Source organism: Microcaecilia unicolor, chromosome 6 (assembly GCF_901765095.1).
Source record: "Microcaecilia unicolor chromosome 6, aMicUni1.1, whole genome shotgun sequence".
Lineage (NCBI taxonomy): Eukaryota > Metazoa > Chordata > Amphibia > Gymnophiona > Siphonopidae > Microcaecilia > Microcaecilia unicolor.
Genome location: NC_044036.1, coordinates 306,140,820 through 306,164,750, shown reverse-complemented (window position 1 = coordinate 306,164,750; position 23,931 = coordinate 306,140,820). Strand labels below are relative to the sequence as shown.

Here is a 23,931-nt window from a genome sequence, read left to right as displayed (position 1 = left end):
TCAACAGGAGGCACTTGTGCGTTCATGCTAACTGCAGTCAGGATTACATGTGCTAGTGCTGTTTTCAATGCAGTAATCGCTGAAGAGATGCCGGACACGATCTCAATAATATTGCACAAACTTTGCATTTAGCACATTTTGCTGTTAAGGTACTCTAAGGGGCCCTTTTACTAAGCTGCGGTAGGGCAACTGCGCGGGTACCACATGCCAAATCCACTCTACTGCCGGAGTAGTTTGAGCGTCCAGCAGTATTTCCGAAGTTGGCGTGCGCAGTTTCCTGCGGTAGAAAATAATTTTCTATTTTGTACCATGGAGGGCGTTCCCGGTGGTAATCAACAGCGTAGCCACACTGCCGCACGTCGCCCAACTACTACATGAGTAGAGCAAGCCCTTACTGCCTTCTAAATAGGTGGCTTGGGCAGTAAACAGCTACGTGCTAATTTTAATATTAGCACATGGCCATTTACTGCCCCATTTTACAAAAAGGCCTTTTCCCTGCCGCACCCAAAAAATGGCCCAGCACTTGCCAATTTCACATGCCAAAACTAGCGCAGTCCACTTTTTATTGCAGCATAGTAAAAGGGCCCCTAAGCGGAATAACTTAGCGCACTTTAGTAAAAGGCCCCCTTCGTAAAAAGGATGTCAACTGTGACGGCTCAAAGAAAATATATTTAACAGATCCATATTTAATTACACATTTGTAGGGGAGCTAAAGGGAAAAAAAGTACACTAAACTAAAGCACTCTAGAACGTAAAAAAAGAAACTCCCTTTGCCATCTCCAAGTGTCCTTAGTTACATCAGAGATAAGTACATAAGTACATAAGTAATGCCATACTGGGAAAAGACCAAGGGTCCATCGAGCCCAGCATCCTGTCCACGACAGCGGCCAATCCAGGCCAAGGGCACCTGGCAAGCTTCCCAAACGTACAAACATTCTATACATGTTATTCCTGGAATTTTGGAGTTTTCCAAGTCCGTTTAGTAGCGGTTTATGGACTTGTCCTTTAGGAAACCGTCCAACCCCTTTTTAAACTCTGCTAAGCTAACTGCCTTCACCACTTTCTCCGGCAACGAATTCCAGAGTTTAATTACGCGTTGGGTGAAGAAAAAGTTTCTCTGATTTGTTTTAAATTTACTACACTGTAGTTTCATCGCATGCCCCCTAGTCCTAGTATTTTTGGAAAGTGTGAACAGACGCTTCACATCCACCTGTTCCACTCCACTCATTATTTTATATACCTCTATCATGTCTCCCCTCAGCCGTCTCTTCTCCAAGCTGTATAGCCCTAGCCTCCTTAGTCTTTCTTCATAGGGAAGTCGTCCCATCCCCGCTATCATTTTAGTCGCCCTTCGCTGCACCTTTTCCAATTCTACTATATCTTTCTTGAGATGCGGCGACCAGAATTGAACACAATACTCAAGGTGCGGTCGCACCATGGAGCGATACAACGGCATTATAACATCCTCACACCTGTTTTCCATACCTTTCCTGATAATACCCAACATTCTATTCGCTTTCTTAGCCGCAGCAGCACACTGAGCAGAAGGTTTCAGTGTGTTATCGACGACGACACCCAGATCCCTTTCTTGGTCCGTAACTCCTAACGTGGAACCTTGCATGATGTAGCTATAATTCGGGTTCTTTTTTCCCACATGCATCACCTTGCACTTGCTCACATTAAACATCATCTGCCATTTAGCTGCCCAGTCTCCCAGTCTCGTAAGCTCTTCTTGTAATTTTTCACAATCCTGTCGCGATTTAACGACTTTGAATAACTTTGTGTCATCAGCAAATTTAATTACCTCGCTAGTTACTCCCATCTCTAAATCATTTATAAATATATTAAAAAGCAGCAGTCCTAGCACGGACCCCTGAGGAACCCCACTAACTACCCTTCTCCATTGTGAATACTGCCCATTTAACCCCACTATCTGTTTCCTATCCTTCAACCAGTTTTTAATCCACAATAGGACATTTCCTCCTATCCCATGACCCTCCAATTTCCTCTGTAGCCTTTCATGAGGTACCTTGTCAAACGCCTTTTGAAAATCCAGATACACAATATCAACAGACTCCCCTTTGTCCACATGTTTGTTCACTCCTTCAAAGAATTGAAGTAAATTGGTCAGGCAAGATTTCCCCACACAAAAGCCATGCTGACTTGGTCTCAGTAATCCATGTCCTCGGATGTGCTCTGTAATTTTGTTTTTGATAATAGCCTCTACCATTTTCCCCGGCACCGACGTCAGACTCACCGGTCTATAATTTCCCGGATCTCCCCTGGAGCCTTTTTTAAAAATGGGCGTTACATTGGCCACCCTCCAATCTTCCGGTACCATGCTCGATTTTAAGGATAAGTTGCATATCACTAGCAGTAGCTCCGCAAGCTCGTTTTTCAGTTCTATCAGCACTCTAGGATGAATACCATCCGGTCCAGGAGATTTGCTACTCTTCAGTTTGCCGAACTGCCCCATTACGTCCTCCAGGTTTACCGTGAAGTCAGTAAGTTTCTCCAACTCGTCCGCTTGAAATACCATTTCCGACACCGGTATCCCACCCAAATCTTCCTCGGTGAAGACCGAAGCAAAGAATTCATTCAGTCTCTCCGCTACGTCTTTGTCTTCCTTGATCGCCCCTTTTACCCCTCGGTCATCCAGCGGCCCAACCGATTCTTTTGCCGGCTTCCTGCTTTTAATATACCGAAAAATTTTTTTACTATGTTTTTTTGCCTCTAATGCTATCTTTTTTTCATACTCCCTCTTGGCCTTCTTAATCTGCGCCTTGCATTTGCTTTGACACTCCTTATGCTGTTTCTTGTTATTTTCAGACGGTTCCTTCTTCCATTTTCTGAAGGCGTTTCTTTTAGCCCTAATAGCTTCCTTCACCTCACTTTTCAACCAGGCCGGGTGTCTTTTGGAGTTCCGTCTTTCTTTTCTAATTCGCGGAATATGTATGGCCTGGGCCTCCAGGATGGTATTTTTAAACAGCGTCCACGCCTGTTGTACAGTTTTTACTCTCTCAGTTGCCCCCCTAAGTTTTTTTTTTTACCGTTCTTCTCATTTTATCATAGTCTCCTTTTTTAAAGTTAAACGCTAACGTATTTGACTTTCTGTGTACAGTTACTTCAAGGTTGATGTCAAAACTGATCATATTATGGTCACTGTTATCAAGCGGCCCCAGTACCATAACGTCCCTCACCAGATCATGCGCTCCACTAAGGACCAAGTCTAGAATTTTTCCTTCTCTCGTCGGCTCCTGCACCAGTTGCTCCATAAAGCTGTCCTTGATTTCATCAAGATCATTCTAATCTTACAATTAAAAAAAAAAAACAGGCTTCCCAATGCTTGAAAAACATTGTAGGGGCCAGTCTCTATCAGATTTTAAGGCCAAGGATCCAAACAGCATTGTAATGGTCAACAAATCTGTATTAGACACATGCAAAGGATTTACATATATATCTCCATCCCCAAATATTTTCACTGGAGTAGGTAAGTAGAATATCCAAGTAACTGGGGATCCAGCCTTTGAATCTATCTTCAGAACTTATTTGAGATAGCATGAAGTTGTTGAGGAGATCTTCAAGGAAGACCAGAAAAATTTCTCAAACACAAATTAGATGACTTTGCTTCATTTTCCAATCTTCCACTTTAGACCTCAGAATCACATTATCTTTAACAAAGATCATATCAAGACTGAATAGCTGTCATATTGGTTTCACATTTGTCACAGCTTATTTCAAATTAGTGGTATCTGCTTCAGAAGCCACCACCTTTGCCACACATTTCTCTACTTTCATAGCCAGCCCATTCATTTGGGGAACCAAATCCTGGCCAAATTCCAAAGTAGCTTGCCAAATAGATTCCAGACTAAAATGCGCCAGGTGGTGAAGGCCAAACTGCAAGCATGAAGGCATTTTCATAGAAAACGGACCTGGTGTTTCAGTGGGAGCATCAGTCAATCGAGCGGTAACAAAGACACCATCACTGCCAACCAACAATCCCAATGGGTCTCCAATTTCCACACCTCTTATCTGCTCCAAATGCAGCCAACACATTCCCAGTCGCTGAATGCAGTCCTTCCTAAACTGGGAGGTCTGCTCCACTCCCATCATCTCTGGCCTGCAGCACACCAATGACTTCCATATGTGCCTGCACAATATCAGCAACTTTGGAGAATGACGCTTGCAATTACGAAGGGGGAATCCTTTGCTCTGAGCTGAATGAAACTTCTGAACCAAGAGAACCTGCTGGTCCACCTGTCTCTGGCACCATTTCCAGCAGTAGTTGCTCATCTGAACTTCCCCTGGGCTCCAGGTATCTCGTATACAAATCCATGGGTTCCATAGCAGGGGAAACTCAGGGATAGATCTGTGATGTCCTTTTACACTTTTCCATTAAAGGTAAATTATTTCAAGAATCAGAAATGCCAAGAAACACAGCTATCAATCTGCTGCTATCTTGGATCCCTACCCAGAAATTTATAATGCATCATTAAAATTGTCTACTGTATCTGAAGATTAGAAGATGGCCAACCTAATGCCAATTTTTTAAAAGGATTTCAAAGGAGATCCAGGAAACCACAAACTGATGAGCCTGGTGACAGTGCTGAGTAAAATGGTAGAAATTATTATAAAGAACAAAATTAATGAACATATAGATAGACATGGTTTTATTGGCACAAAGCCAACATGGATTTTGCCAAGAGATTCTTTGCCTCACCAATCTGCTACATTTGTTTTTGAAGGCATGCATGAAGCCAGTCGATGTAGTATACCTGGATTTTCAAAAAGCATTTGACAAAGCCCCTCATAGGAGATTCCTGAGGAAACTAAAAAGTCATGGGATAGGAGGCAACATCCTCTTATGAACTGGTTAGAAATAGAAAACAGAGAGTAGTAAATGATCTAGAAAAAAAAATGAACGAGAAGATATAGCAGAATTGGAAAAGGTACAGATAAGGGCGACCAAAATTATAAAAGGAATGGAACGACCCATATGAGGGAAAGATAAAAGAGGTTAGGACTCTTCTGAGAGGAGACAAAACAAACTGAGGGGAGATATGATAAGAGGCCTGTAAATCTGAGTGGAGTGGAATGGGTAAATGTGAATTAAGTTTTCTCTTTCAAAAATTACAAAAACTATGAGACATGCATTTAAAACAAATGGGAGGAAATACTGTTTCATGCAATGCATAATTAAGCTCTGGAATTCACTGTCAGAGGATGTGATAAAAGCAGTTAGCATAACTGGGCTTAATGTAAGTTTGGACAAATTTCTAGAGGAAAAGTCCATAAGCAGCTGTTAAAGTAAACCTGGGGAAAGTCATTGTTGATCCCTGGAGCTAAGCAGCATTTTGCTTCTATGCTGGATACACGTGATCAGGATTGGCCACTGATGGAAATAAGATATCCAGGCTTGATGGAGCTTTGGTCTGACCCAATATGGCAATATTTATGAGTGTATGTTCTGTACACAAAGTCGACATGTCCTTCAAATCAAATAACCCAATCTAGTAACGTCTTTTGTTCTGGAGATTTGCCAGATATTCTTTCAGAAGAACATAGGGATGGGCTCAGCAGTTTCTTCTCCAAGCTGAAAAGCCCTAGGATCCAAGATGGCCGCGCTCTGATAGGACGTTGAGTATCGCGCTCCTCCTGTTACTATGCCTAAACGCCAAGGGAAAATTGCGGCCAGAGTCTCCCCGCTACCTTCCCCGTTACCTGGCCCCATGGATTGCTATGTGCGAACTCCAGGACTTGACCAAATTGGCGGAATGCCTCCGGTAGGGAATGCTGGCAATTGGGAGACCACAGCTTCCCCCGGACTGGATACTATGCTGAGCCCCGTCATGCGCACTCCTCCTCCTCAACCGATTGGCGTTAGCTCCTTCCTGCTGGAACTGACAGGGTCGCCCCAACGGGGAGTAAAGGACTCAGAGGAGCGTCGGCAGGAGACTCTAATTACAACAGGGGAAGGAATGGAGGGCAGTTTGCCCAAAGAAGCACCATGGATCGAGAGGAGAGAAGCTGAGGAGCAAGGTGGGATAATTGGACAGGCTTCTGCAAGGTACGAACTTCCCAAAGAATTGGTAGTAAAACCAAAGGAGGTAACACTTGAAGCACTGTGGGACTTAATGTCTACTTTGGGACAAACATTTATTAAGCAGATCAATGATATTACACCTAGAGTAAATTCCCTGGAAAATGCTTTGAAAAAGAAAGAGAAAGAAGTAAAAGCTTTAGACGATAAAGTAGAAAAGATAGATCAAAGGATTGTAAAATTGGAGACATTACAACCAGCAATGGTAAAAGACGACGAATCTTAGGCAAAGAATGGAAGTATTTGATAATTATATGAAAAGTTATAATCTGAGATTGATCAATTTCCCTCGAGTTCCAAATATACTTCCTCTAGAGATGTTGAAACGCTATTTACATAAACTTTTGAATATACCGGATCAGAATCTGCCACCATTCTCTCAAGTTTACTACATTCCAGAGAAAGACTTGAATCCTGTAAATGAACAACCTATAGATGTTTCTCTTTTGCTTGAATCTTCCGATACGGAATTGGCAACAGCCGCCACGTTAGTGGCGACAGTTGCATTATTGCCGGACAAGAACTGGATCTTCTGTCTATTTTTCCGTAATAAAGATAAACCTTTTTTAGGGTTTAATATACTGCTTTTTCCTGATGTCTCTAAGGAGACTAGACGGTGGAGGAAACAGTTTTTGCTCCTTAAGCCGGAGGTTTTGCACTTGGGGGAGGCACCTATTTTTTAAGATACCCCTGCAAGTGCATAGTAAGGCTTGAGGGGAAAAAATATGTATTTACAGAACCTGCCCAACTCTCAGTGCTTGTAAACTCAGTAAAAAAGGAAAAGCGTTAAAGAATATGTCAAGTTCACCTAACAGAGATTGCATTATCCTTAGTATTTTTTTTTTCCTTTTTTTTTCTGTTATTCTCCCTGTATTTCCGAATTCTTGGATCTCAATTTATGGACTTGAGTGTCATTTTTTTCCTATGATTTGTTATTATTATATTTTATTTTTAGGTTAATGGACGCTTTTCAACACAAGAGGTTTCTTGTATAATTATGTTAAATGAATAAATAATAAATTAAAAAAAAAAAAAGAAGAACATAGGGATGGGACAGCAGCTGAACCCTACCCAGGAAACTGCAGTCAGCTCCCAGAGTGGGGAGCAGAAAACCAAGATTGGAGCGAAAGCTTGGGCATCAATCTGCAAGAGCAAAGGAGGCCATTTTTAAAGGCATTGTTTACCTCCCCCCCTTTCCCATATGGGGAATGAAAATTGCATCAGAGGTAGGATTAAAGGAAGACTCAAAAAATGTATAAAAGAAATTCATGTTTAAACCCCAAGGGTTCTTAACCCCATGGCACTGGCCTGTTGTGGGATTTTCAAAGGGAGGCTCTGTTAGGAGTTTTCCTTTCCAAAACAGCTTGAAGTCTTACGGGGAGACTCAGAATTGCCTTCCCTAGCATTGCATCTCTCATTAATGTTTAAAGAGCTCTTAAGAAAATTTGTAAGGCAAAGTCCTAGTTTTCTATTGAAATGAACCGAGGTAAGGAAACGTTGAAGAGCAGAGTGTAGAATATGATGGAGTTTTTAACAAAGCAAAGCACAAGAACTCTTCTGTAATATTCTGATGGCTGAATGGAATCTTTCTGCTATTATTGATTTCCATCTGAATTTTGAAGTGTATATGTGGGACTCTTTCTATAGAACCCTGGAGTGTTTTCTTCATTTTACTGCAGGTCAGAGAGCAAATGATCCTTGACCTAAGAAAGAGGAGAAAGAACCCCCCTTTTAACGAAAATTGCAGATGAGTGTGTTTACTGGGTTTTTGTTTACTTAAATGTGCAGAAATAAGAATTAATAAACAAAATGGTCCAATAAAACGTTATCATAAAAAGAAGAGGGAGACAGACAATAAACAAAGGCTAGAAACAGTTGAAACAAAACTTGCAGGCTCTTTCATACAGTGAAAAGGTGTAATAGTAATTTTGCCTGTGAAAGTGGCAGCTCTGTCTGAAGATAAATATTCTCCATCTTCTACTTACGAAGCTAAAAGTGAATATATTCAGTGGAGTTCAAAGGTGAGTATTGATGGTGGATTTTTCTTTTTTTGAGAATGAGATTTCTGCACAGTTTATCATAAAATCTGTCTCGTTTCATTTTTGTTTTCACAACATATCAAACCCATTCCACTATACACTTCTTTAAACACATTTCTCAGTACAAACCCTTGTATATACTGAAATCTGTCAATAAGTTGGTTGGAAGTTTGGGTTCTTTCACAGCTGACTGCACCTGTCTTCTGTAAAGGAGCTGGGTGTGATGCTACCTTGGGTCGGCAGTTCTACTAAAGGGCACAAATAAGTTATCAAGGATGCCTGGTATATCAGAAACTTACTATCTAACAGGGGTGTAACAGAAATACTTTTCATCATTTGAAAGCTTTCTACTCTACTGGAATAGGAAAAGTCTCAAGAAGTTTGACTATAGCAAAGAGTAAGTGGAAGGCTTAAGTGATTTGTGGACAGTATAATTTGTATCTTAAGCACATAAGTACATAAGCATCGCCATGCTGGGACAGACCAAGGGTCCATCAAGCCCAGTACCCTGTCATCGACAACGGCCAAAAGAACAAGCAATTTGTCCCGTCCATCCTAGAAATACTGTATTCCTCGTCCATTCAATAACATTCTATGGCTTTTTCCTCCAGGAAGCCATCCAACCCTTTTCTGAAGTCAGCTAAGTTAACCGCCTTAACCACCTTTTCCGGCAGCGAATTCCAGAGTTTAACTAAGCGTTGAGTGAAGAAACATTTCCTCCAATTTGTTTTAAATTTACCACACTGCAGCTTCATCACATGCCCCCTTGTACTAGTATTTTTGGAAAGCGTAAACAGACGCTCCACATCGACCCGTTCCATTCCACTCATTATCTTATAGACCTCTATCATAGCTCCCCTCTTGTTTAATTACTGCTTTGTTGTACCACTAGGAAATAAATAAAACGTTAAAATAAAAAAAAATGTAAAAAGTTGCTCTTTATCATGAATTGAACAAAAAAGTGAAGAACAGAAGACTAAGGGACCCTTTTACAAAGCGGCGGTAAGCCCAACGCGGGCTTACAACTCGCTCTTCTGGGACTATCACCAGCCCAACGCAGTAGTCCTGCCCAGAGATTGCACCATTTCCAGGGGAAAAAGAACCTCCCTGCCCCCCCCCCCCCCGGAAATAGTTTGAACGGCGGTAATCAGGCATCGCTGTGCGCTGCCAGGTTACCACCTGGTTAGTGCGGGAGCCCTTATCGCCACCTCAATGGTGGTGGTAAGGGCTCTCCATTGCATTACCATGCGGTAAGAGTTCTGTTACTGCATGGCCATGTGTGCTGGGGGCTTTTTGACCCACTGCAGTAAAAATAGCCCTGGCACACAGGAAAAACGGCCCCCACCACCAGCGCAGGGCTCTTTTTCCTGCAGCTTGGTAAAAGGGCCCCTGAATGAACTAGTTCTCTGCGACTGGACAGTTATGGAAGTTGAATCACCTAGACCACTGAACCATGATCATATTTCTTCTTTTGATGCGACTCTGAAATCACCATTCATTATATCCTAACAACTTTAACTGCTTGCATTTCTAGAAATGTTTTCCAGGGGAGGGAATTAAAAGAGGTATGTTTAGAGCTCTGTCCTCTTTCAAACTGATGGAAGGAAGACTCCTGTATTTAGGTTTGGTGAGGGTTACCTTCCAGCCTCCTGCACTGCATTCAGGCCTGCAAGTTCTTCGTATCCTTGGGTCTACATGATGATTTCAAAGGGAAACACCCTGTGTCGTTTTTCCTTTTCTGAAATTTGTAGCAGTCAGTGCCACAGGGATTCTTTTTACCCAAAGTATGAGGGTTAAACAACATGTAGAGATTTCAAAATGGAAATCCCCAAGTGTACCTCAGCCAGCCTGTCCTAACTGCGCTCCTTCCCCCTCTAGGGAAAAGTACATGTGCTCTCAATAGCATGCATGCTTTTCCTGGCAGAAGGGATGGCAATTTCAAGGGGGGATTGCATGGGCTGACCTCTGTTTACTCAAGAAAACTCTCAGTTTGAGGTCTGCTTGGGATTTTAATGAGGATAGCTTGGGCAGTGCCAGTAAGTTTGATGATAATTTGAAATCTTATTTTAGTGGCAGTCTCTCCAAATGGAACCCTGTCTTAGGACAGTAAAAAAGGCATATTCTCTGAAGGAGTTGGCCACCTGCTAAAAAACACAAAGCTGTGGTAGTTGTAGACTGGAGTACTATGATGAAAGAAGAAGTCAGCTTTGGCTGAAACACATCAGAGGCAGGATGTTTTTGATATGGGTATCACAGAGTTAATACTCTGGGCAAAATCCCTCATGAAACTCTAACTCGCCAAGAATTCTCCCTGGAACCCTGCAGTACCTTACACAGGGCCTAATGTAGCAAGCATTTTTCCCTGGATACAAAGTAGGTAAAAGCCTTTAGTACATCCAGCCCATAGTTAAAATGGAGACTATAAGAGGTTTACTGAGTGCAACCTCCCAGTAAAAAGCTGACCACTCTCTCTAGAAGATGATGCAAAAACACTGGCATGATAGTTGCCCCAAAATTCCTTCCTCACCCAAATATGCCAATGGGCCAAGAATTCCTGAATCAATACTCATCCTCACCTGTGGGTCTTTCCTTATACCTACCAACAGCTCTACACACCAAAAACTCAACTTTTCACTTTCTAAATTGATTTGATAGCTATTGCCACAACTAATTGTACTGGCACAAAGCAGTACCTTTGTCCTATCTATTTTCTTCATCCATTCCCAAAATGTATTCAATTATAATAAAATGTGGTGATTCCCTCTAAAGCAGTGCTTGTCAGCCCAGTGTTCAGGACACACCCAGCCAGTCAGGCTTTCAGGATATCTACAATGAATATGAATGATAGATTTGCATGCACCGACTCCCTGGTAAGCAAATCTCTCTCATGCATATTCATTGTGTGTATCCTGAAAATCCAACCGGCTGGGTGTGCCCTGAGGACTGGGTTGAGAACCACTGTCCTAAAGCATATATAGATTTTAAGTGTATATTAATTGGCGGAGGGGAAGGATAGATATCAAATTATTACTTCTAGTTTAAGAACCTCTTTATATGAGTCCACATGAACACTTGGCTTTTATGCACAGATATGGAAATACTGAGGGGGATGCACTTTTCAAATGCAAAAAATCTCAGTTATTCCCTCCATAGCCTTATTAATGCTGACAAGATTACATGATCCAGTTCACATGTTTCTAAAGAGGTTGATAGCTCTGTAGAAGGCAACCGTTACCATGGTGACCTCATCAATTTCTTCTACTGCATTATTTTATTCAAAGTGGTCTTATAAAATAAATACAGACTGCCCACTTTCACTCAAAGCTAGAATATTTTTGAGTTCTCCACCTGGAAAAGTGGCAGCCAAAGGCATTATTACCCTCCTGCTTCGGCCAAGAAAATCCTGTTGAGTCACAAATTCTCCTTGCATGTGGTCTGACCATGTCTATCTCTGTGTGGATGTATACGTATCTGTTCATGCATCACTATTTTTTAAAATCTCACGGTCATCTATATTATAGTGCCTGTATAATATTATTAAAAATCTTATTTTGCTTTCCTACATGATTTCTTTTACTGGGTTTTAAAAATCACCTCCTGAGAGTGGCAAGGCATTCAATAAATAATAAAAGTGTAAATTTAAGTAAGATTATAGGAAATTCTTTTAAAAGAGTTTTGGTGCTACTGTTTGAATGCTGCTTGCCTAATATGTGTTTCAGTTGCAAACCGATATTAGGAGACTGCTGAATTCAGAAAGTGGGGTGCGGGGATACATCCAATTTATTCCATTTCCATGGGACTGGGATCAGTAACATGGTAATGATGATAAAAGTAAAGTATTACGACAGCTAAAGAACTGACCCTAAGAGTTAAAATGTCACCCAGAGAGAAATAATTCCTTTGGACTTGAGTATTTTCATCTTGGGGAGGTCTATACCCTACTGGGTAAACGTTAGTTCCTACTACCCTCAAAAGCATTTCCAATGGGACCAAAGCTAATCTTTTCTTGTGGATATGAAGATGTACCACAGGCATCGAGCTCACTGTACATAGTACCCGATGATATCTCTAAGTAAAACTACAGAAATGTGTTACTTTGCAAGTTATCTCTCTAAGCAATGATGTTACTGTGATTCTATTATGAGAACTCGTCATAAACAGCGGCTCTATTGCTTGCCTAGTGGCATGTGGGCTGTAGCCTTCCCAATATGTGTACATATGTCTGAAAGAACAGAACACATCGATGTAAATGCCAAATGTTCATTTTGATGGTCAAATAAAGAATTATTTACCTAGTCAGCCCGGTTCCTCTGTCTCTGGTACAGGTACAGGTGACCCAAGGGGCAGAGGCTGACATAGAAGGGGTATAAGGAGAGCCAGATGGTTCAGGTTTGGTTAAGACAAGGGGGGTTTTGATGTACAGGGGTGATACGTTAGTTTCGGGAACATGCGATTCGGTGAGGGAGCTTTGCTTGGGAAGGTGCAAGAAGCACGGTTTAGGGTTGGAGTTAATGTCAAGCTGGTGCAGGGAGGGAGGCAAGGTTTGGCTATACCCCGTCCACCTGTACGGGGAGGGGGCCTCTGGCCTAGCTGAGGGCTGAGCCTTGGATTGGTGAAGGTGGGAATGCTGATAGCAGGGGTAAGGGGGAGGCCTGTCATCATCAGGGGATGGATGGCTGTAACAGGATTCCGACCACTGGGAGGACACATCATCTGCGCTGTAGATGGGGGAAAACAGAACAAAAACAAAACAGAAAAAAAGAGCAAAAATGTTTGTACACAGAGGAACCAAACAAGGGAGAGAGGTACAGAAACCACCAAGAAAGAGAGAGGAATGAAAACAAACATATGAAAACAACTTTAACACTGAATCTTCAGGACAATACTTGACAGCAGCCTAACGAAACACAAAATGCAAGTGGCCTGACAAAACGAGAGGAAGTGAATGACTACTTCAACTAACAAATTAAAAGAACCAAACATGGCACAAGCAACATAAAACACCAGGCAGCGTCATGATCTTTGCACTAATTGTGTAAATGGTTAGAACACCAAATCAAACTCCCTTTACCCCCACCCCTTTCAGACCAGGCATAGCCTCATGCATTTGCCCTAGCAGGAAGGAGAATTTTCTGTGGTGCATGGAGCATGCATTGGTTTCTGATGAAACTGCATGTCACATCTCCTACAGCCCTCTTGGACTTTAAACAATCTCTTGATTGGAATAAAATCCTTGTATCACATTACTGTGAACAACTGAGTTATCAGCTGCTCAAATTCCTAAGTGAAGAGAACTGCTTTCTTGAAACTCATGTTACTGGAAGTCAATATGCATTAGGGATACTCAGTTGTATACCCCCCCCCCCCCACCACCACATACACACACTCATCACAACAGATAGTCCCCTGTGAAGGCTACTGGTAGGAAAGCGGGGGAACCCAAAATATCATTTTTGCATCACTGTCAGTACCCGACAATATAAAAATAGTTTTAACTGGTAGACACAAGTAACATAACACATGCATTTTTCTTACAAATTCACTTCTGATAAGCTGGTTTTTGAAAAAGGGAGAGGATGATTTGTTATTTTGTCATACTTATTCCCATATTTGACCTTTTTGACTTTAAAAAGCAACTAAGAAAAAACTAGACTGCACTGATCTATCAAATCTAGGTTACCTGAGAATTTACGAGAATGTCTTGGTCATCACGGCAACAAGGTCAAAGGTAGGGGAAGACACTAAATTCACATTTAAAGCAGGGTCAATCATGCCAATTACACACTACAGACCTCTAAATTAATGGGTCATATGTAGTAGAACAATTTATTGATAGTGACAGTACAAGAGTCCCAGATAACAGATCAGGATCCTCCAGTGAGCTGCGAAAGACTAGAAACAGGGTAGGTTGTGTGATGAAAGAGTATCTCCAATGATGAACTAAGAGCAAACAGCAAAACTACTTGAATATATACTCTTGAAATCTTTCAATGTACATAGCCTTAGGCTTAGAAAGAAATAGGGTTCTGAAATTCAAGGTTCCGTGAATCTGTTTTAACTTTTATGACAGGACTGACTGTACATTGGGAAAAATGCTTTGGAACTGCCAACTTATTTCATTCCGTAACAGGCAGCTACGACTAGTGAAAGCATTTGGAGCAATTGGTTTGTCTTATGAATTGAAATTGTTGCATTTTTTAAAATCTATGGCAAGTCTCTTTAAAATTATAATTTCACATGAAAAACACAGGAATACATATCTTTCTGATTAACGTATCGTGGAGCCAATGTGAGTGTTTTTTTGGAAGCACCTGGATGACATGCAGTGGCATCAGAAGCTGGATTCCATACTTGCAACAGAGAGCGTGAAGCAAACGAAAGACTAATCAGTCGTGCTAGTCTGCCGCTGAGCTTGTCCCATGTAAGTTCTTAAGGCAGATCAGTTTGGGAGGATTAGTTATTTTTTTATTTACAGTCATCAGCACTGATTATGAATCCAAGGCCACAAAATAAATGTTTTCTAGCTGGGAGAAGACACACTGGCTCTAAAGAGAGGGGCTGAACACTATCTCCCGGATTCTATATATGGTGCCTACAGTTGCGTGCGAAATTTGTGCATGTGCCCAATTTGCATGTGCAATTTGAGTAACGAGCCAATTAGCAGCAACAATTGGGTGCCAACAATCAACTGGCATTAATTGGCAACAATTTGGATTTGAACATGCATCTTGCTGAGCGCTATTCTATAAACATGCACGCACGTATCTTTTAGCGCATGTCTGAAAAGGGAGTGTGACCATGGGGAGAGGCACAGGCAGGTCAGGGGCGTTCACTAAAGATGCGTGCAGTATTATAGAATTTGGGGATCTGCACCTAATTTATGCACAAGGATTTACACCAGGTTTCAGTTGGTGTAAAGCCTTGCTCCCAAATTTAGGTACGGATCCCGTTCTATGTGCTATTCTATAAACGGTGCCCAACTTGGGACGCCATTTATAGAATAGCGCTCAGCGTGCAATTTTTTCAGCGCCCAAATTTGGGCACCATTTACTGAATCTAGTCCTATGTGGGCAGTTCTGTAAAGGAGTGCCTACAACACACCTGCTTGTGGCTTATTCTAGAATTAAGGAACAATCACAGAGCTGGAGTAAATGCTCACACCTAAATCACAAAAGAAAGTGTGTAGATGATGGAATTCTATAATCTACACACATAAATGTACATTCTACCTATGTGAATACTCACCTGCAAACTATGTATGCACCATTGCATTTAGATGCCACGTTATAGAATAAGGTGTAGCCAGAATACTGGGAAATACTCAAGTAAATGCCAATATTCTGGTCTTTTACACACACTCCTAGCCCCTAAATCTTGGCACTTTCTATAGGGGTCCTTTTACTAAGCTGAAGTAAAAAGTAGCTTTAGCACTCCTTTACATGAGGATGGGTGTGGATAAACCATAAAGCTGTATGTCTCTGTTGATCACCCCACCCCTCACCTATCCACACCCATCCTGTTAGAATTTCAATGATATGCTTTGATGTCCCCATGCATACCTCCGACCCACCCCCATCCTCCCACCCTGTCAGACTGTCATAGTAATGCTTGAATGTTTTCACTTATATACACTGTCAGCTAGCACATTTGCTTATTTCCGATCTGACGAAGAAGGGCAACCTTCGAAAGCTAATCAAGAAATGTATTAAGTTATGTCCAATAAAAAAGGTATCATCTTATTTTCTTTTCCATTTTTTATTTTGTTTGATTTCTATTGATCCCCTTCTTAAAAATGCTAGAAATAGAAATTTTTCACAGTACTTGGTCTGGGGTATTGCCACATACTTAAATCTAGTCCCAAAGTTTGGCAAGTAGCATTACAATTTATTTTTATCTCATTTTCTAGGACTTTATTCCTCTTCAAGAGCATTTTACTCTTTTCAGAATAATTTATAGTGGTCCCATCATTCAAACACATATGATGAAACACTATCTATTATTTCATATTTAGAGGGGAAGTTATCAACAGGCTACAGTTAAGTTGGGTTATTTTGCCACAGGTCAGGCTATTTTAGCACAGGATCACATAAAATGAGATAAAATGGGACCCTGTACTAAAATAACTCAACTCAACAGTAGCCCATGCTGATAACTTCCCCCCTAATGATGAAACTGGTCCATCCCTTTTGAATGATCTCCCTACGTGCCTGCAATAGGAAAACTTTCTTATTAAATTTTTAAAAAGCTCTTAAAATGTATAGGTCCAATACTCAAAATGATTTAAACGGCCAGGAGAGCACCAGATAGTGCTACTGAAAATGCCTTGTTAGTGACCAAACCAAAACTGGCTATTTTGTGGGCACTCTGGGAGCAAATTTGGCTCTTAGCTGGTTAAGTGCTGATATTTTTACTGTTCAGTTGCATCCAATATGTTTGGAGAAGCTTTTTTCTAGGGGTTTTAAAGTTCTTCAGCAAGATACAGCTTCAGCCAAGAATATTTTTAGATATCTACAAGATCTCCATTTTGTTCCATAAACTGCAAGGTGCATTATTGCACAAACATCCTTTGAAGACTCCTGAGGCAGGCCGCATAGGCCGTAACACGGCTTTCAAGTCTTGGATGTTGAGTAATACATTTTTAGATCTTTTAGAACATTATCAGGCTTATTTTCGAAAGAGAAGGATGCCCATCTTTCGACACAAATCAGAAGATGGGCGTCCTTCTCCCAGGGTCGCCCACATCGGCATAATTGAAAGCCAATTTTGGTCGTCCCCAACTGCTTTCCGTAGTGGGGATGACCAAAGTTCACGGGGGCGTGTCGGAGGCATAGCAAAGGTGGGATTTGTGCGTGCCTAACACATGGGTGTCCTCGACCCATAATCGAAAAAAGAAGGGCGTCCCTGATGAGCACTTGGACGACTTTACTTGGTCCTTTTTTTGTTACGACCAAGCCAAGAAAAGGTGCCCGAACTGACCAGATGACCACCGGAGGGAATCGAGGATGACCTCCCCTTACTCCCCCAGTGGTCACAAACACCCTCCCACCCTCAAAAAAATTCTTTAAAAATATTTTTTGACAGCCTCAAATGTCATACTCAGCAGTTTGCAGGTCTCTAGAGCAGTTTTAGTGGGTGTACTGTACTTCAGACAGGCGGACCCAAGCCCCCCCCCCCCCCACCTGTTACACTTGTGGTGGTAAATGTGAGCCCTCCAAAACCCACCAGAAACCTACTGTATCCACATCTAGGTGCCCCCCTTCACCCATAAGGGCTATGGTAGTGGTGTACAGTTGTGGGTAGTGGGTTTTGGGGGGCTCAGCACACACGGTAAAGGAGCAAAGCACCTGGGAGCAATTTCTGAAGTCCACTGCAGTGCCCCCCATGGTGTCCTGGCATGTGAGGGAGACCAGTGCACTACGAACGCTGGCTCCTCCCACGACCAAAGGGCTTGCATTTGGTCGTTTCTGAGATGGGCGACCTCAGTTTCCATTATCGCCGAAAATCAGAAACGACCAAGTCTAAGGACGACCATCTCTATGGTTGACCTAAATTTCCAGATTTGGGCATCCCTGACCGTATTATCGAAATGAAAGATGGATGTCTATCTTGTTTTAATAATACGGGTTTCCCCGTCCCTTCACGGGGACGACTTGCGAGGACGTCCTCAGAAAAACCTGGGTGTCCCTTTCGATTATGCCCCTCCACGTCATCATTCTTTTAGTCACCTTCGCTGTGTTTGATGTGTCCTTTTGAATGCAAGGGCTTCTGTTCTTCTATGTCTATCTTTGCACCATTGAGAGACTGTCAGCTTCTGTTCAAATACGGATTCATTGAAACATACAATTTGAACACAGCTCACCAACTATATGTCACTTGTTGTTTAGGTCTGTGCATAATGACGATAGGTTGATGATATGGTTTACCATATTTTTCGGGTTAATTTAGAAGCTTAGCATGGCATCCACAAGTGTAAACGCAATTTACGTGTGTCTACATACACTTGGAAATGGCAATTTCAGATTGTTGCAGTTTACACATGTAAAGGCCCAGGAATGAACAGATTCAAAGGGGCTTGCTTTGAGCAATCTTACAAACATAATTTCTATTTCTCATTCGGTAGGAAACTCCTGCTTCCAGCTGTTGTCTCTTGCACTCTCCATAAGCCTGGGAGGATTTCAAAGAACAGAGAGCTCCACACCATAGGAGCCGACTCTGTGGGTGCTTCAGAACCCCCAATATTGAGGAAATATGTTGCGCGTGTGTCCAAGGAAGGGTTATCTCCACTGGGCTTAGCACCCCCAACAATTTTGAAAAGTTGGCTGCTATGCTCCACACTACAGAGCTAGGATTGCGGGGGGGGGGGGGGGGGGGCAGGGGTGGATTCTTTTTCCTATGTGGCTGTCCCCCAAACTGATGGGCTGGTAAAGAAATGCCTGAACAATTGTCCTCAGGGGAAGGAAGGTGCAGATGTCCTGTAAAACAGACATGACCCCTGTGCCTTTGGTCTGCCAGTGGAGAAAGCACTGATAGAGGAACTGGGAAAGAGGATGGAAAAGGTAAAGAAGAGCTGAGAAAGGAGTACAGAATGGAGGAGGGAATGAATCTTACTTCTTTCCTTGAAAGCTCATTGGAAATAGTTACTCAGAAGTTGACTTTGCTTGTCACTTTTGTGCTGGAGCCTGATAGGAATGCTGTATTAAGACTTTCCCTGAGACATTTAGAAAATCTGTTTTTGGGCTCAAAGGTCCGAATTTTTCCTGATCTCTCACGGCCCACAAAGATGAGACGAAGGGCCTTTTTGGAACTTCGCCCCAGGGTGGTAGCATTGGGAGCAAACTTTGTATTGTGTTTTCCTTGTTTTTGTAATGTAATGCTTGAGGGTAAACATTTTCAGTTTGTAGACCCAAAACAGTTAAAAGAGTTTATTGATGCAAGAGCTGACGTGAATGTAGTAAGCCCTCCCTAACTAGCAGGTTGGGGTCTGAACCAGAGGTAGCATCTATTGAATATTGTTTTCCTTTTCAATTTCCTTAATCTTGGAATCAAAATTGTGGACAAACTGGCTGTTAAGATATTTACTTATTATTTTTCTTATTTCATGTTAAATAATGCCGATTGCATATTCACTCTTTGTGGTGAGGTACTGAAACACTTAAATAAAGAAATTAAAAAAAAAGAGAAAGGAGTACAGAGAAAGTAAAGACCTGAGAGAAGGGAGATGGGAAAAGAGAGAACTGCATTTTACTAGAAAGCAAATGGAAATTAGAACTAACTCTGTGCTACAAACCAAAAATACTCTATAATGGGGGTTTTAAAAAGTGGACTGGATAAAATGCTCTGGTGTGCATAAAGACATCTGCTCAACCTATGTTCCTCAGATTCTGCACTGCAAAAGTTTTCCTAAGTCCAGGGACAATGGCACCAAAGCTGTGTTAAAAGATAACAGGTAGAAATAGCCTGTGTTCTTGTTTTAGGTGATTCCGACTCATTAGATAACAGTAGAATATGTATTTTGTGGCAGGATTCACAACTCTTAACAATCCAAATAAAGAACAAAACCCAGGCAGACTTGCACAAACTGTCTTAATGCATAGTTAAAAATCCTAAACTGAAAGAAAAATGAAAGAGAGAGAGAGGGCACTGCAGAAGCTGCAACCCAAGCTTACCTGGTTTGTTCAGGGCCTGGCTGTAAGGCCATACAAGGAGGAGTGGGGGAGGGAGGAGCCACACTATCGAGACCCTGCTCAGCAATAGGTGACTGAGGCGTAGCGGCAAGATCAGAAGGTGGCGCAGGGGGCTGCATGGTAGGCGGGGTGGAGGAGGTTTTTCGAACTAAGGAGGAGCCTCTGCGGGCCACCCAAGAGGTGTCCATCACCCTGACACCCATGCTAGAGGAACACAAAGACAATTTCTTACCATTTCAAAGAGGCAGGTTACAGAAAAGTGCACACAGTAATGTACATAAAGGCAGTGCTGGCATCACCTGCCTGTGACCACTTCTAACATTCCAGCTTTAATCCAAACCCACCAAATGAATCTGCTCCTCTATAGAACTTCAAAACATACCAGAATAAAGAACAGTGGGAAAAATATGGTCTTAAACAATGTACTTCCTATGAACGCTGCGTTCCTCGAGCACAATACTGCCCTACAATTCAATTCTCAGATGCTTGATATTGCTCCACCTTTGATCTTCTGTAGTGTTTAAGCTCTGAAGAAAACAAAGAGGACCTTGCCTACAGGGAAGTAATTTTTTTGGATGACGGACTGAATCGATGGATTGGTGGGTAACTTTAAGAAAAAGGCTGTAACAGTACTTGCAGTGAGAAGCCACTTGCACACGTAAAGGTACAGAAAATTGACTCATGCATAAGTGGCAGCAAATCGATTCTGCACTGGGTGCATAAGTTCCATAGTCTGTAAATGCAAGGGAACGTTCACATGGGCGGGGCTGCCACGTATCCTCGGATTCTATATAGCACGACTTAAGTTGCATGCACAAATCCAGTCATATTCTGAATTTGCGTGGGCAACTTAATTAGCTTACAAGCTAATCAACGCCGATAATTGTCAATTAACAAGCAATTGACACTAATTGGCATTAATTCGAATTCACGCACATAACTGTCTAAGTGTGTTCTATAACGTTATGCGTGTAAATTCTAAGTCGAAAAGTTAAAAAGGGGACGTGGCAATTGGGCGTTTCTAAAATTTATGCGCGTTGTTATAGAATACACCCGGTCTGTGCCTAATTTAGGCGTTGGCATTTACACCAAGTTTTACTAGTGTAACTGCCCGCGACTAAATTTAGTCGTGCGGACAGGCACTCGGCGTATTCTATAAAGAGTGCGGAAATTTAGGCTTATTCTATAAAGTACACCTAGGTGTATTTCCTTTTGGTGCCGATTTTTTAGGCGTCATAAATAAAATCTAGTCCTTAGTGTGTACCTTATAGCATATAGTAAGTTACAAGTGCCCTTGCCGCATTTTAAGCGCCTGCAGTTATACCAGCTCTCTGGATGGTGTAATTGCAGGCACCCAAATATTAGGCACACTGATACCGGGTTACGCTCATATTCTATTGAATAATGACATCTGGGTGCCCAGATGCTGTCTCAGAATAGGCTCTCAGCATACAGCATCAGGGCGCCTAAAATAAAATGCCCACTTATAGAGATGAGGGTGGCAGTTTCACAGTAAGAGTCTCTCTCGATTTTAAGCACTGAGCTGGTGAATTATGACGCTTCTAAGGTCTTGCAGTTGCAGAAAGACGATACACCTTATCATTTTACGTTATTGCTATCACACTGCAGTCCCCATTCCATCATTTTCTATCCCCTACTTTAAAAACAGTTCATAATTCCATAGCAGAGAACGTGGAGCAGGAAAGTCTATAAAGAAACTTATGAACCCTTTTATTAAGCTGCGTTAAAGCACTAATGTGCATTTAACGATGGAAAAATAGCCTAACGCAGGACACGCTAAAGCATTCTCCATTAGTTTTGACATTTTTGCACACTATCCCCCCGACTGTATAAAAGTTGCTGAAAATTACACTCAAATTTAGGCGCACACAATTTAAATAAATAATAAGCTAATCAGCCCCCAAAATTGGCTTTTTAATAAGAAATTATTGCACATTAGGTTAAATTGGAATTTATGTGCCTAAATTTGGAATGCACTGCCAAAGGCCTTGAAAGCAATGCACAACTTAACAGCATTCCGGAAGTTACTAAAGACTAACCTGTTCAGGAAGACATACCATAATGACCCATCATCAGCCACCTATAATCTAAACTCTATTAGAACAAGATAAAATTGAACTCTCTTCTTCTGATTGCTTTAATTGATCTGTCACCAATACACATTAATGTTTTACCCCCTATCTCTTATACCGATATGAACTGTTTATCTAATTTACTTTATATTGTACTTTAACATTTATGAACTTTAATGTAATACTACTTTGTATTTCTCATGTCGGAAATGGTGATCGCCATTACAACATAATGTAAGCCACATTGAGCCTGCAAAAAGGTGGGAAAATGTGGGATACAAATGCAACAAATAAATAAATAAATAGATTTAGGTGCCAGTAGAAAAAGGGGCGTGGAAATGGGGGAGGGTCACGGGCAGAACAGAGGCATTCCTAGCATTTATGTGCATTGTTATAGAATAAGGCGGATATGCACCCAATTTAAGCATGTACATTTGCATCACATTTCAGTTGACGCAAATGGCCGTGCCTAAAGTTATATCACTAACGTCAAAACATGTCTATGAATGATCAGATTCACAGACACTTTAACAGAATTCAATAATGGGTGAGGTATTACTACTTTAGATTGTATTCTGGGTTCCCATCATTTTGGATAGTATTGCATGCCTAAAGTTTGGCACGATTCCCGGGTGTAACTGTTATTCTATAAACCATGCCTAACTTTAAGCATGGCTTATAGAATAGCACTTTTTTGGTGCTATATATATAGAATTCACCCCTATGTGCGCGGTAGTTATTTATTTTACATTTTTTGGGGGGAGGGAGCATATCAGGAGTGGAGAATGGGCACTGAAGCGTCATTCAGCTAACGCACTGATGTTACCAGTGCTCTAACTGGTTAGCATGTCCGTAACGCAGGAGCCCTTAGGAAGCGCTAAGTGCTCTGGTATTAATTTTTTTAAATGACCGAGCGCTAATGCAAACATTAGTACATGTCCAGAAATTCTACAAATATTATCTATCTTATGACTGCGTTAGAAATGGACTTAGTGTGCGAGAGAGTTCTGCATTAGGATGCACTTAGCCCGTTTGCTAGTGCAGCTTAGTAAAACGGCCCCTTAGTACTGATTTAAAAGGGTTTTTTTTTTAAGAACTACATTTTCAAATTGCTTTAAAAAGAGAAGTATATTTTCTCTGAATGTAATCGTGGAACTAGATACTATATACGGCGCCTGAAATATCAGCACCGAAAATATTTCCATCTAGGTGTATTCTGTAAACCGTGCCTAGATTTAGGTGCGGTTTATAGAATATGTCTAGCCAGTTTATTTATTTGTAACATTTGTATCCTGCATTTTCCCATATATTAGCAGGCTCAATGTGGCTTACAAAATACCTTAATGGTGAACGCCAAGTACGGTAGGTATTAAATACAATTAGAAAAAGGGTCAGGTAAAGTAGGGGTAAATGGGTACAATAAGGGACAAGGAAATAAGAAATAAAATGTCCATTGCAATGTATTTATAGATGCATTGTAGAGTTGAGGCATTTAAGTAGAATCAATAGGGTAGGCCTTGCAAAACAGATAGGACTTTAAAGTTCGATTGAAGTTTTGATGGTCGTGCATCATTTTCACACTTTATACAATACGCCTAGAGGTCATGCCTGCGCTTAACTCTAGAATCGACGCGTTCATTTACGCCAAGTAAAACTTGGTGCAAATATTGGCGCCTAAATTAGGTGTGGAACAGGTGTATTCTACAACCGTATGTGCAGATTTTCAGAATGCTCATGGTCTACCTATTCCACATCCATGGCCATGCCTCCTTTTTGGCAGCAGGCTTTAGAAATTACATGTACCTCTTCACAGAATACGCCTAGCAAGTTGTGCGTATAAATTCTAATTAATGCCAATAATTGTTTAAGTGCTAATTATCGGTGCTGATTGCCTTGTTAAGTAATTAAATTTGGGCTATATAGAATCTGAGGTGTAATGTAAGTTTGTCATATGTTTGTTGTGAATTTAAAACAAATTAAACTGAACCTCCCCCCCCCCCCCCTAATTTTAAGCA

At 41.5% G+C, this 23,931-nt stretch overlaps 1 protein-coding gene across 3 annotated transcripts in view; it reads right to left on the bottom strand.

Annotated features, from left to right (window-relative positions):
• ARHGAP44 (Rho GTPase activating protein 44) overlaps nucleotides 1-23,931 on the bottom strand; it is a 240,285-nt gene that overhangs the window by 13,052 nt on the left and 203,302 nt on the right. The window contains exons 17-18 of one of the 3 annotated variants that reach the window (XM_030208087.1): nucleotides 19,806-20,027; nucleotides 12,432-12,857 (exon numbers count right to left, since the gene is read on the bottom strand). The exons of 1 other annotated variant lie outside the window; for it this stretch is intronic. In XM_030208087.1, coding sequence (XP_030063947.1) covers nucleotides 12,432-12,857; nucleotides 19,806-20,027 — 648 coding nt within the window. The remainder of the gene's footprint in view (nucleotides 1-12,431; nucleotides 12,858-19,805; nucleotides 20,028-23,931) is intronic. One more of the 3 variants, XM_030208088.1, reaches the window with a different exon arrangement.